We start from the raw sequence: 14,544 nt of genomic DNA on the forward strand, positions 1-14,544 counted from the left end.
CATTTATTTATTTTTGAGACAAAGAGAGACAGAGCATGAACGGGGGAGGGGCAGAGAGAGAGGGAGACACAGAATCGGAAGCAGGCTCCAGGCTCCGAGCCATCAGCCCAGAGCCTGAGGCGGGGCTCGAACCCACGGACCGCGAGATCGTGACCTGGCTGAAGTCGGACGCTTAACCGACTGAGCCACCCAGGCGCCCCTCGTGTAACTTTAATAGACAGGACATTTCCCCAGCTCGTCATATATCTCTCCACAAACCATTCTTTTTTTTTTTTTTTTTTTTAATGTTTATTTTATTTTAGAGAGAGAGAGAGAGTGAGCACAGGAGGGGCAGAGAGAGAGAGGGAGAGAGAATCCCAAGCAGGTTCCGCACTGACAGCTGTGAGCCCGACACAGGGCTTGAGCTCAGGAACCGCAAGATCATGACCTGGGCCGAAATCGGATGCTCAACCGAATGAGCCACCCAGGTGCCCCTCCACAAATCATTCCTAATGCCTGCAGAGGAGTTTTCTGGTGTGGCTCTTCCATAACCTGGGGGCCAATCTCGTGCTGGGCATATAGGTGGTTTCTCGTTTTTGCTATTACAAATAATGCAGAGATGAATGTCATTAGTACATCTTTGTGTATTTGATTTGATAATGACCTTGGTAATTTAAGTTGCTTGGTCCAGGGGTTACCCCCATTTTTAAGATTTTTTAAAAATCCCAATTAGTGATGAGAATGTTGGCATCCCTTATTGTCTAAAATAAGTGTTTCCCTTGCATCGAGACAGCTTATGCTAAATTCCTAGTTCCGCTGAGAGGTGCCTTCTCTCTGAGTCTTGGTTTTCCCATCTGCGAAGTGGGGTAGTGATAGCATTGAGAATAGCGAGAGCTTGATATGACATGTCTGTTGCACTTACAATACGACTGAAATGTCCAGACTTAGGATTCTGTGAATCAGGCAGGTCCCTGTGGATAGTAGAGATTGTGCCATGACCCAAAGTTCTTTATGCCAGGTCTGCTTAAAGTGAGGTTTGCCCACAGCTATTCACTGGAGAGCCATTAACCCCTCAGGGAAAGGTAACTGGCATACACTGGGATGAAAGGGCAAGGGCAGAGGCATCTCTTCCTGAGGTCACATGGTAACCCCTTGCTATGATGTAATAGCTGCTGCCATGTCCCTTGCCCTTAGAGTGTGCCAGCCACAGGGCTGGGCAGGACTCAAGTCGTGTCTGCTTCCCTCCTCACCACCTTCTGCCAGGTAGGAAGGACTAGCCTCCAGTCCAAGTCAGGGTTGCCAGAGAGGTCAGCAACTTGCCCATGGCCCCCAGTAAGGGATCAGAGGAGCCAAGATTGAACCCAGGGCTTCCTGGCCCCAAAGACTGCTTTCCTCACCTCACTTTGTGACCCCCAGCAGCAGAGACTAACTCGCCAGCATGACTGGGACTTTGGTCCTCAGTTCAGGACTACTCTGAGCCACTGCATGATCTTTGACAATTACTCAACCTCTCTGGGCTTCACATGTGGTGCTGTAAACAAGAGAGACTTGCTGAAGGAGATTTTAAGGAGTTGAAGGATGTAGAGGTGCCAGGGGGAAAGGCCAGAGGGGAGCAAAGAGTGATACAAGGGTTATGACAAAGGTGCATCAGCCCAGGGCAGAGGGTCTGTGCTTGATGATACCCAGACTGTGTCTCATGAAACTTTGGGTCTATTCCTGAGGCTGACATAGGTTCTAGGACAGAGTAGGTGCTCAATAAACATGGACTGAATGGATGATGCACAGATGGATGGATGAATGGGTGGGTGGGCAATGGATGGGTGAGTGGATGGGTGGGTAAGTAGCTAGATGGATAGGTGGATGGATGGGTGGATGGGTGATGGATGGTTGGATAGGTGAATAGATAGATGGATGGCTAGGTGGGTAAGTGGGTGGGTGGAGTGGTGGATAGATGGAGGAAGGGATGGGTGGATGGACAGATAGATGGACAGATGGGTGAATGGGTGATGGATAGGTGAGTGGGTGGCTGGATGGATAGGTGGATGGATACATGATTGAAAGGATGGATGGTTGGATCAATGGGTGAGTAGGTGATGGATGGGTAAGTGGTTGGAAGGATAGTGAATGGATGGGTAGATGGATATTTTTATTCATATTTTATCCATATTACTACTATGTAATAATTACAACAATTATCCATTTTCTGGGGGCTTTGCATACCTTATTGTCCTCCCTCCCTCTCTTCTTCTTTCCATTCAGTCAATAAATATTGAGCATCTACTCTGCAAATACAATAGTAAACAAAAACAGAGGCTATCCTTGCCCCTGTAGAGGTTATAGTATAGTGGGGGAGAAAACTATTAATGAACCAATCGTGTAAGTAAATGAAAAACTGGAGCTCCGATAAGTGTTTCAAAGTAGAGGCATTCAGTCCTGTGAAAACCTAGAAAAGGAAGAATCCGACCTAGTTAAGGAGGTGTGAGAAGAATTCCCTGGTGAGGGCAAGGTTGAGCTAATGCCTGAAGAACAGATAGGAGTTAACTAGGCAAGGGGAGGGAGAGAGGACCCTGGCAGAGAGGATCAGCATTTGCAAAGGCCCTGTGGTGGGAGCATTGTGGCATGGCTGGAGCCGAGTGAGACTGAAGGGGGGCTGTAGAAAACAGATGGACCAGGAGAGCTAATGGGGAGGGAGGTGGGGATCTTGGGACCTTACTCTGTCTTGGGAACAGGAATGTACTGATGGAGGATGAGCGTGAGATTTAAGGGGATGATTAAGTGGCTACTGCAGTGGTCCAGGCAAGAAAGGATGTTGGCTAGAGCAAAGGTGGCATGGGACTTAAGAGCAGTAGGTGAGTTTGAGAGCTCTTTGGGAGGTAATTATGACAGGACCCAGTGACAGAATGGATTATGGGGGTTGGGGGAGAGAGATGGCCAAGGTGCTTCCCAAGTTTCTGGCTGGTGCCACTAGATGGGAGCCTGAGACAGGAAATACTGAGGGGACAGCCATGTGTGAGGATCAGGTTTGGAAGACCGGGGACAACTAGAGGAGGTGTTAGGTAAGCACTTGGCCATAGAGGGGGATCCCTGGGATCCTTGTCTCCCGACATGATGAGGAAATGAAAGGTCAGAAGCGTGAACTGACTCAAGTAATGTTACACAGTGAGTCCAGACCTGGTATATACTGAACAATCACCTGTCTTTCCAGAGTTTGAGGTAGAGGATGTGGACAGCCCAGAAAGTTCCAACTTGCCTCTCAACTGGCTTCCTGAACAGGATCCTCAATCTGCCATGACTGAAGAGGAGCCGGATGAAGCCCTCGGAGGTCCTGAGGTGGAGGAAGCTGGGGAGGGCTCCCCAAGATTGGAGTATGAGACTGGTCTCAGCTCAGGGGGCGATGGAAACACCAGCCCCATGGCTGTGGGGTGGGGTCAGGACACAGGCTGGGTGGCCCCTGGCACACAAGCCAGTGGAGACAAACTTCCAGAACATTCTGAGGTCCACCCAACTGTTGACTTCAGCTCTGCAAGGTCGTGGAGCAGTGGGACTGTGAGCCTTGACCACCCCAATGACAGCCTTGATTCTACCTGGGAAGGAGAAACCGATGTCCCCCAGCCGACTGTCCTGGAGGAAACTTTACCACAGAGCTCCAGCCACCACCTCCTAAACCCAAACCCCAGAACTGGGGGAGGCGTTGCTGTGGCAACCCCCACAGAATTCCAGGACTCCTCGGTACCCCAGAGCCAGAGCCTCCAGTGTCCAGCAGACAAGTGGAAAGAAACTACCGGCCTCTCCTGCCCTCAGCTGAGGGACAAAGCCTGGAAACGGACTCGGACATCACCTAAGCCACTCCCTTCTCGATTCACTGGCTCTATCAGCCCTCCGAATCTGCCTAGGCCAGCTCGGCAAGACAGGGTGCCACCCAGGCAGGGAGCCACTCTGGCTGGCCACTCATCATCTGATGCCTCCAAGTATGGGCGGGGGCAGTTGAACTACCCACTCCCCGATTTCTCCAAGGTGAGACCCCGGGTGAGGTTCCCTAAAGATGAGAGCTACCACCCCCCCAAGGCCAGGAGCCACAGCAGGCAGTCTCAGGGCCCTGCCAGGCCGCTGATCTTCAAATCACCTGCTGAGATTGTGCGGGAGGTACTGTTGAGCAGCGGCGAAGCCTGCCCGGGAAAGGACCCACCTTCTCCCCACCCCATCACCAGGGTACCCCAAGAATTTCAGACTCCTGAACAAGCCACCAAACTGGTCCACCAGCTCCAGGTAAGCTGGACTCATTTCTACAGGCATGTCACCAAGGCACCTGTTGGCTTGGGTTCGAGGCTATGCGGGTGGGAGGACTCAGGACTGGGCCAGGAACCCCCAGTTGATAGAGGGAGGGTTGTTCCCCGGGCTGTGAAGATAGTCCCAAGCCCTTTGCTCAAAAGGGCAGTGCTTGCATTGCAGCCACAAGGGTAGTCCGTATGTGCTTGTTTTTAACTTCTATGAGAAATTCAGAACATACGCAAGAGAGAAAATGGTATAACGAACCCCCACGTACCCACCACCCTGCTTCCGCCCATGTACCTGCCATACAGCCCCCAGCAACATTTTTCATCTAAGGCCCCACCTCTTCCCCCCCGACTCACTGTACTGGAATATTTGGAAGCAAATTTCAGGTGTCAGATCATTTTACCCAGAAGTATTTTACCGTGTATGTCTAAAGATAAGGACTGTATCTTAAACGTCACGACACCATTAGCATACCTAAAAGTCAACACCAGTTCCTTAATATTATCCAGCGTCAGTGTTCAGGTCTCCCCTGTCTCTCACAAATGGCTTGTTTATTGCAGTTGGTTCAAATCATGGTCCAAACACAGCTCATCTATCGCATGTGATCAGTGTGCCTTTCAAGTCTCCCCCGCTCCGACCCCCGGTTTTTTCAAACCTCTTTCTTTGTTGTAATTGATTTTTTGAGGACACCTGTTGTGTCCTGTAGAGTCTCCCATATCCTGGAATTTGCCAATACACCCTCTCATATCTCTTCACATGTTCCACTGTCTTCTCCTTGTCCTGTATATCGTCCGTCTAGAGCTAGAAGCTTTTCCAGGTTGCAGTTTTCTGTTTATTTCCCCTCCAGACCATGAGCTCCATGTGGGTAGTGATGTGTTTGGCAAGAGCATGTCACAGTCGGTTCATTCAGGAGGCATGGGATGCTTGCTCCTCTCTGATTTGTGAGGCCAGTGGTCACCGACAGTCATGGCCTTGATCCTGTCCTCCGTTTGGGGTGACAAAGTGGTAGTCTCCTAATGCCATCGTTCCTTCTGCATTTTTTTTGCTGGAAATCTTCTCTAAAGTCAAATTTTCCCACATCAACTATTTGGTTACCAAGGTCTCGTTCACACGGGAAACTCAGGTGAAATGCTTGATTCTGTCCCTCTAATTACCAGCTTTCAGAATAATGCATCTGTTCCCCAACATCCTTCAAAGGCGATCGGTGCCGTTTACTTTTGCTTTTTCTCTGTCGTGACTTGTTTGATGAAGCTGTTCAGTTTTATTTAGGGCAGATAGTAACCCCCCAGTACATACAGGCAGTTGTGATTTTCAAGTCTTCTGTGGGACCCCTGGATGGTTCACTCCATCCACCATTTAAGAAAACACTTATTAAGGGGCACCTGGGTGGCTCAGTCGGCTGAGCGTCTGACTCTTGGTTTGGGGTCAGGTCATGATCTCGCGGTTCGTGAGTTCGAGCCCTGCGTTGAGGCCCCGTGCTGACAGTGCTGAGCCCGCTTGGGATTCTCTCTCTCCCTTCTTCTCTCTCTGCCCCTCCCCTGCTTGCACTCCTCTCTCTCTCAAAATAAATAAATAGACTCTTTAAAAAGTTAAAAATTAAAAAGCACTTATTAAGCACATGCCCCTGAAGCCCTGGGAATAAAGCAGTGGGGAAGATATAGGTGACAGAGCTGACAGACACGAGCTGACAGAGCTGTCCCCAGAATGTGGACAGATGAGCAAATAGTTGTAGCCTGCAGTGACAGGGGTTGTATATCAAGGTGAAGCAGCCCAGAGGCCCTCATCCCTGATTCACTGTTAGTGATGTCAGCAGACCATCCTGCCTTCTATCCCACTCACAATATGGCCCCGGGGTGTGTGTTGCACGAGAGTCTGAAGGGGTCTGCCCCGCTCCCACCACTGAGCTCTTAGCGCTCTGAGGAGCCCTTTGGGGGGCGGGCTCCCACGAGGGGTCTCACGGTGAGGGGCGTGACTGTGTTCTTCTCCGTCTCTCGCAGGAGGACTACCACAAGCTACTCACCAAGTACGCAGAGGCAGAAAACACCATCGACCAGCTGCGCCTTGGGGCCAAGGTACTGGCTTGGGTAGGGTGGAGGTGGGGCCCCGGCCCCCAGAGATGTCACTCTCCCATGGTCTTTGTTCCTGCCTCCTGAGACCCTGGGGATAGAAGAACCCAGCCCTCGGTCTACAACGAGGTCCCTCTGTGACCTTGGGCAGCGACCTTGCCCTCTTTGGGCTCTATCTCCTTAATTGTTGATGAGCTTTTATGTCCTTGAATCCTAGAATCTGGGGTCCCCAGTGTTTTCACCGGAGCAGCACTTGGGCTCCACTCCTGGCTCCGTTACTGACCAGCTGTGTGACCCCAAGGAAGTTTCTTGGGTTCTCTGAGCCTCAAGGTTGCAGCACAGAGTTTCTGCTCAGCTCCTGGTGCTTATTTCCTGGGCCTGAGCCTTCCTGAATGTCTCGCGCACAGCCTCACCCCTCACCCCCCCTGACCGAATGTCCGGTGTGTGGCAGGGGGAAATCCATCCACCCCTGTCCTGCCCAGCCCCCACACGACTTGGGAGGAGGCTGAGACTTCTACACTTGGGACCTTCCCCTTTGTGGGGGTGAGGCAGGAAGCGGGACCTGTTGCAGGCCTTCACGGCTTCCTGTTTCCCCTGCCCCCCTCTTGCCCCATGAGGCCTCAGTGGAGAAGTGGGTGGGAGCTGAGGTGCAGAGAGGCAGATCTGCCCTCTCGCTGGCCTCCTCTCTCAGGGCCCCCACCTGGCCTGTCCCTGTCATGCTCCAGCACCCCTCCCCTGCTACAGGCTGCTCTCAGGCCTCTTGAGACACGGCTGTGAGGTGTCCCTGAGACAGCCGTGATGAGAAAATGGAAGAAGTCCTGCCGTGGGAGCAGTTCTGTGTCCCCACCCCGCCTCAGGACACAGGCAGGTCCCTCCCACCCTGGCCTTCTTGGGCACATCTGTGAAAGGGGTCACACAGACCTTCCTCCTGGGAGTCAGTGGCTTCCCCCCGATGTCTTAAGGCTCCTTCTAGCCGTCTGAACTACGGACCCAGAGTCCGGTGGAAGGGCGGGGGCCTTGGGGAGGCCGCAGGTGGGTTTGGGGAGGCATCCTTCCCGGGGGAGCCCTGCCCGCATGACTGCAGACTCCTAGAAGCTCCAAGGAGAAAGGAACTGGCCATTAGGTCCAGACCCTCAGCTCGGCCATCTAACAAATTGGGAGTTGGGTCCCTAGGAGGGGCAGAGGTGGCCAAAGTTCAAGGTCAGGGCAGAGCCTTGGAGCATCCCCTCCCTCCTCTTCTTGCTTCGTCCTTTACTCACTTAGGAGAATGAGTCAGTATCCGGAAAGCACGTACCAGGGCCTGGCAAACACTTCTAAGAGATGGAGACTATTCTTATTTGGACTAATATTAATCTGAAGGTGTTTATGGGGTGCCCAGGTGAGCCATGCCCGGTGCAGGCATGGGCAGGGGTGGACACTGTGGGAGCACAGCTGTGGTGAAGTTCCTGCCCTGGGTACTCCCCCGACGCGGTGGGGACCCAAGGTCTCCCCACGGGCAGTCGCCTCATCCTGGCTAATGACCCAGACCTGTCTCGTGTGTGAGAGGAGCATAGGAGGGGAGGTGGGAGAGGCTGGGGATGGTGTTCGGTACCTGCCCACCCACTCTCACTTGGCTTTCTGGAAAAATGACTCCTTAGTTTGGGGGTTCCCTGCAAGAGAAGGGCGAGCGCAGGTCAGCTGGATGCCGGAAGCAGGATGATTCTCTCCCGGTCCCCCAATCTCACAGCTGCCCTGGGGGAGCAGCACAGGCAGGGCTCCCCATCCCGGAGCCTGATGGGGAGGGGACGCCACGGTCCCACAGGGCCTGGGGGAGCACAGCTCCCAGCTGGCCCTTTCACCCTGTCCCCAGCTCTGAGGACTCTACCCTGAAGACTCAGGAGACCCCAGAGCGGCTTCCTGTTCAGAGCCCTTGCCAGGGAGACCAGTTCATGGAGGCAGTAACACTGTTCCCTCAGACTGAGCTGGTGGGAGTGGACTCCCTGGGGTCCTGCTGAGCCCCCTACTCTGTCTGCTCAGAGCCCAAGGGGGAGGGGGTGGGCCCATGTGGGAGGGAGCCAGGCTGGGGACATTGCCCTGAGGACACCCAGGCCAGCCCAACAGCATGCGGGCAGCAATGGGTGGGCGCCCAGGGAAGGGGGCTGGCATTTACTGAGCTGTTAAAGGTGCCAGGCCCCAGGCTACATACACTGCCAGGGTCACCTCATATGAAATCCTTCACGAGAGGAAACTGAGGCACAGCCAGGCCGAGTGGTTCACTCAGCACCCTGCAGCTGGTAAGGGATTAACAGCTGGGGATTAAACGTATGTGTGCCTGACTCCAGAGCGGGCACTCTTTTCCCCACGCCTGGGTGAGCGGGACCTGGGCTGTGGCACCGGGTGTGTGGCAAAGGCACATGGGCAAGGCAGAATGATGGTGTCACAGTGGTAAGAGCAATAGTGATGGTGATGTCTGCTGACCACTGTCCTGGGTGTTTACCCAGGAAACTGGGTAAATACTGGGTAAATACTGTGTTTACTGGGGAGACTGAGGCACAGAGAAGGTAAGAAATGTGCCTGTCACTTAGCAAGTAGGTGCCAGAGCTGGGGCTTGAGCCCAGCAGTCTGTCTTCAAAGCCCACTATTAACCCCACCTTCTGTAGCAGAACCAGACTAGGTAATGGTGGGTTCTGCAGCTGGGGAGGGCTGACGGAGTCTCAAGGCCTGGGCCGAGGGCACCCCTGGATCTGGACTCGGGGGTGGGGGCAGGGAGCGGGAATCACTGCCAGACTCTGTTCTCTCCCCCAGCTTAGGGCCAGAGTTGATGGTGATGTCACCGATTTGCTGCCCTGCAGTCACCTCCCCCCAGCTGCTGTCCCTGGGCTCAGCTGCAGGGGGATCTGAGGAGACCAGAAACCACCCCAGACAGAATCAGGGGAAGGCGGGGGGGGGGGGGGGGGGGGGTGACATAAAACTGCCTTTCCTAAAATGTGTGTTTCTGATGACCACTAGTTGGTCCAGAAGCCCCTGGTGGAGGTGGGGGTGGGGGGCATCGGGGTTAGTCTTCAGAGGAGTTGGGGGAAACATTGCCTATTCTCTCTACTCCCCCCCCTCCTCACCCCATTCATAAAGCCCATTAGCATTTTAAAGGCTGTGAGAAACCCATCTGTGCAAAGACTAGTCAGTTATTTAACCCCGCATTTCCCACACTCCCTGGTCTTCTGTTCACTGATTAACCCCCCTGAGGGAGCTAATCTAGCCTCAGGGAGCTCCATGGGATACCCTGGCTTAAAAGGGGCACCCTGGAGGGCTGGGGTGGGTGCTGGCCTGTCTGGAGATAGATCCCAAGAGGGAGGGGCCTGAACAGCCTCAAATTACCCACACTCACCTCCAGCTCCCCCTTCTACAAGGGCTTTTGGCCCCTCTGCTGGAATAGCAGGCATGTTCCTGTAGTTCCCCAGGTTGGGCCTTGGTGGGCCGGGCCTGTGGCTGGGGGAGGGGGAGGGTGGGGCACAGGGAGCATGCTGGAGGGCTGGGTCTTCCCCAGATTTGGGTCACCATGGGAGGAAAGGGGTGCTGGTGGGCAAGCCCCCACAGGCGGGTCTGAGCAGATGGCCCAGAGGATTATTAAAATCCAGCTTTGTTCTCATCAGAGGCTGGGTCTGAAGGAGGGGGAGGCAAGGGGGGCCAGGCCATGCTGGGCCATTGTCCCTCACTTTGGAGTAGATTTCTCTGCCACAGCCAGGACGTGAAGAGCAGCTTAAGCAGGGAGAGGCTGCCTGCTTGGGGGCTAGGGCGCTCCCTCTATCAGGCATACCCTAAACTCTGCACTCCTGACCTTGGGGCAGCAGGGAGCAGTGAGATAGGCTGCCTGACCAGCTGGGGGCACTGAGGCACCACAGGGGAGTAGCTTTTCCAGGGAGCTGCCTCCATGATGGCAGTAAAAATGACAGTGGTGATGATGACGGAGGTGATGGTGGTGGTGGTGATGGTGGTGTGTAACGATGGTCGATGGTCATAGCAACAAAGATGCTGATGATGAATAGGAGGACGGTGGCTGCTGTTTACCGGGCACGCATTTTGTGCACCGAGAAATCACCCGTTCTGGGACTCAAAAGGGAGCAGCAGTGAAGCCCGCTAGTGAAGGTTTTCGGCTTTGGGGGCCGTAGAGCCTCGGCGGTGGTGACTCAACCCTGCCGTCGCAGCACAAAAGCAACCGTAGTAATACATAAACAAGCATAGCTGTGCCCACTAAGACACTATTGAAAAAAACAGACCACGGCTTGCCCGCCTCTGCACTGACCACCATACACGGGTCTCCTCTAATTTCGTGCTTCACGTGGCCTTTCCCGGCCGTCGGTCTGATTCCAGACTTCTCTCTCCCACGTGAGGCTGTTTACCGTTTGAAATCCATCCTCGGATGAGGGGGGCCTGCTACTGCTGAGAGGTTCGTTTGTTCACTCGTTGGCTGACGCCTTCATTCAGACCACCATTCATCGCTGTTATTATCAATGTGATAATCACTACTGAAAATGTTTTATTACTAATAAGTGTTATTATATGGTTATAGTTATACTTGCTGGAAGTACTGTATTAGTTATAACTGTGGTCACATTGTCAATTATTATAACAAGTAGTATTTAAAATTATTAATATGGAAAACCATAGACTTTAGGGTCAAAGTAGGATCCTAGTCTCAGTCCAAGGATTTATAGCTGGAGATTTTGAGTGAATGACTTAACCGGAGCCTCAGTTTCCTCTTCTGTAAAATGGGGATGATAGTCCCTATCCTGCCTCCCCATCAGGACTGCCTAAAGAGGGCGTGAAAGGGCACGCACATCCTTGGCCCATTGTTTGGCCCCCACCCAAGGGCTCCACTCAAATATAGTATTTATTACTACAAGACATGTTTGTTGAGTGCCTGAGCGATGGTGTGAATGAAGGTGAGGCCTTACGGGGACTTTGCCCCAACCCTGACTTGGCTGTGCTCATGCCTTCCCCTCCCTGACAGGTGAACCTGTACTCGGACCCGCCCCAGCCCAGCCACAGCATCCACACAGGGACGGTGCCCCGGGGGACCAAGGTCTTGTCCTTCACCATCCCACAGCCCCAGTCTGTGGAGCGGTGGTCGGGCCCTGCCGAAGCCCCACAGGCCTCTGGGGCCTCCGGTGAGTCAGAGAGGAAATGTGACTGGAGGGCCTTGTGCCTGTGATTCTGCTCTGGGGGGGCTTTGTTGGCCTTAGGGTGGCACTGGCTTCAGGTCAGGGGAGGGAGGGAGGTGAGGCCCTTGTCTGGGACGTCTGACTTGAAGAGGTGGAATGGAGATGTGGAAACCATGTATCTTTCCTAGAGCCAGAGCAGCCGGGAGGGGCCCTAGCTCTGCATCTAGCAGCTGGGGGATCTTGGGCCCAGTGAGTAACAAAGAACACTGATGTCACTGTGGAGCCCATGTGGGGGCCCGGCTCTGTGCCAAGCCTTGCCGTGCAGGATCCCACCTAATCCCCACATCAACCCCGCTGACAGTTAGGGCAACCGAGGCACGGAGGGCCGAGGACTTGCTGAAGGCCACGCCGCTACAAGCAGAAGGGGGTGGGGTAGGGATTTGAACTCGAGTCCTTCTGAGTTAGAGCCTGAGCTACTGACTGGGAAACCAGAGGCCTGACTTGGCCCCAGCTGTGTGACCTGGGGCAGATCCAGACCTCGTTCTCTCCTGCACCTGGGCTACCCTGCCCAGCCCACTTCCTGGGGCCCATGTAAAGACAGTGTGATCTCGATATGACAGTTGTAGCTTGATGATGGAGGGTGAGGGTGTGGTTTTGAGGTTCAGCGTTGGTCCCTTGGCCCCAGCGTTCAGTGGTTGTGTGTTCCAGGGTGGCCACCAGCTCAAAGAGACCTGAGCCCCTCCTCGTCTGCCCCAGAGTGGCTTCCGGAGAACCCGGGCATCGCCCAGGACCAGCCATCAGCAGAGCGGACCCAGGAGTTGGCTTCTCAGGCCAGCCTGTTCCTGGCCAAGGTGAGGGGAACGAGGGAGACATAACTCACCTGAGAAAGCAGTGTCTGCTTGAGTAAGAACCTCTCTGCAAGGCTCCTTGTCATTCCCCTGCTGGAGGTAACTCGGCCATCTCGAAAATGTGGGCCTCTCCCTCCTGGTTTAGAGGCCACGTGGTTTACAGCCTCCTCCTTGTCACTCAGTACTGGCTTTAACTCCCTTTTTTTGGCACTGTGTCCCATCAAACTCCCTCAAGTTGGGCTTGAAAGTGTCTCCTGGTTCACCCCTAGGGGAGACTCACTGCTCCTACCTCTTCCGGTTTGGGATAAACCATCCCACTTTCTTAGTGCGTTTCATTACAGAAATAAATTCTCAGTCCCTTCTCAAAGGGCCTTTATGCTTTCACCAAACAGTCCAAATAACTGAATTGTTTGTAGCTCTATTTTTAACTGCACACTTGGCCTTATGCCAGACGTGCTTTAAAGCAGCTTAGAAAATACATGCATGACAACCACATTCTGAAAACAGAAGTGAGGAAAATGGGGCAAAGGGGAAGTAAGGGTAGAAAAAAATAGACTGAACTTAGTGTAAAGTGAATAAACAAAATGTCCTGTTGGACCCTGAACGCTTTACCAGGTTCATGTTTGCTTTTGAGCTTCCTAGTTGTCAGTGTGAAAAGGGAAATGCAGTAGTTACATATATTATCATGGCCATCAAACACATTCCTTCGGAGAAATACCAAGCATCCTCTTTTTTCTTTTTTTTTTTGGTAACAGTTTTGTTGAGATATAATTCACATGCCATACAATTTACTCCTTTAAAGTTAATGCTTCAGTGGGTTTTACTATATTCACAGTCATGCAGCTATCACCACGATCAATCTTTTTCATCACCCAGTGAGAAGCTCCTATCCATTAAGCAGTTACCCCATTCCCCTTCCCCCCAGCCCCTGGAGGCTGCTCATTTACTTTCTGTCTCCTTGGGTGTGCCTTTTCTGGACATTTTCTATAAATAGATGTATATAATCTTCGTCCTTTTGTGTCTGGCTTCCTCAAGCTCATCCATCATAGTAACCTGAACGAGTCCTTTCTCCTGCTTTATCACCACCCTCCTAGTTCCATACCTGGAGAGATGTTTCTTCGTGTCCTGTGTGTTGTAAAGCAAAGGCAACGTCATCACACCGAGCAGGAGCTGGGGCACCAGTTGACCCCTGATGACCTAGGGCTGTGCTGTTTGATCCAGGAGCCACAGACCATGTGGCTGGTCAGTACTTGACATGTGACCAGTCCAAACTGAGGTGTTCTGTGAGGGTAAAACACACAGTGGGTTTCAAAGACTTCATGTGACAAAAGAATATAAAATATCTCAAGAATTGTTTACATGGATTCCATGTCAAAATGATATTTTAGGTTCATAAAATACATTATTAAAATTAATTCACCTGTTTCTTTTTTACATTTTTACATTTGACATAATTGTTTTAGAATTTTATTCTATGTTTTAGAACATTTTAAATTGCAGGGATGCTGGGGTGTCTCAGTCGGTTGAACGTCCGATTCTTGATCTTGGCTTGGGTCGTGATCCCAGGGTTGTGGGATCGAGCCCTGCGTTGGGGTGCGTGTGGAGCGTGGAGCCTGTTTAAGATTCTCTCACTCTCTAAGATAAAAAAAAAAAATTTTTAATTAAAAAAAAGAAAATCTTAAATTGCATATGTAGCTTGCATTATGTTTCTATTTTCTATGTTATATAAATTATGTATAATTTATATAAATTTCTATATTACATTTTGGCACTAGTCTAGAGCTTTCCTAGAAATCCTAGAAAGCCCCAAACCATCCTTTGTCTTTTTTTCTTTTTTAAAAAAAGTTTTTTGTAAAGGTAATTAGATGTACATGGTAATAACCTCACATAGCATAAAGGGCATATTCAATGAAAAGTCTTTTTTCCCATACTTGCCCTTCTGTTTCATGCAAAAGGGTTCAACACACACACATGTGTTCTTAGAAATGGTCACACAAGTATGTATGCTATGCTGTACCTTGACTTTTTTAATATCCTGAAGTTGAGTGTTTATTTCTGGGAAGGCGATGAATTCACTCTGTTCAGAGTTCAGAAGGTCCATAGAGTAGAAATGCTTCCTCCCATCCCTGTCCCCACCACCACCCAGGTCTCTGCCCCAGAAGCAATTAATATTTCAGTTTCTTGCATCCTTTTAGAGGTAGTTTATAATATATAAGCAAATGTATTCATATTTTTCCT

The 14,544-nt window shown here is 51.9% G+C and overlaps 1 protein-coding gene across 5 annotated transcripts in view; it reads left to right on the top strand.

Moving 5' to 3' along the window:
* Positions 1 to 14,544, top strand: part of AKNA (AT-hook transcription factor) — a 55,478-nt gene that overhangs the window by 16,138 nt on the left and 24,796 nt on the right. For 3 of the 5 annotated variants that reach the window (XM_058694390.1, XM_058694389.1, XM_058694391.1), the window contains exons 3-6: positions 3,185 to 4,245; positions 6,252 to 6,326; positions 11,308 to 11,464; positions 12,167 to 12,309. In XM_058694390.1, the coding sequence (XP_058550373.1) occupies positions 3,185 to 4,245; positions 6,252 to 6,326; positions 11,308 to 11,464; positions 12,167 to 12,309 (1,436 nt within the window). Of the gene's footprint in view, positions 1 to 1,223; positions 1,243 to 3,184; positions 4,246 to 6,251; positions 6,327 to 11,307; positions 11,465 to 12,166; positions 12,310 to 14,544 lie in introns of those variants that run through there. The other 2 variants (XM_058694393.1, XM_058694392.1) reach the window with 2 other exon arrangements.

Source organism: Neofelis nebulosa, chromosome 12 (genome assembly GCF_028018385.1).
Source record: "Neofelis nebulosa isolate mNeoNeb1 chromosome 12, mNeoNeb1.pri, whole genome shotgun sequence".
Taxonomy (NCBI): Eukaryota; Metazoa; Chordata; class Mammalia; order Carnivora; family Felidae; genus Neofelis; species Neofelis nebulosa.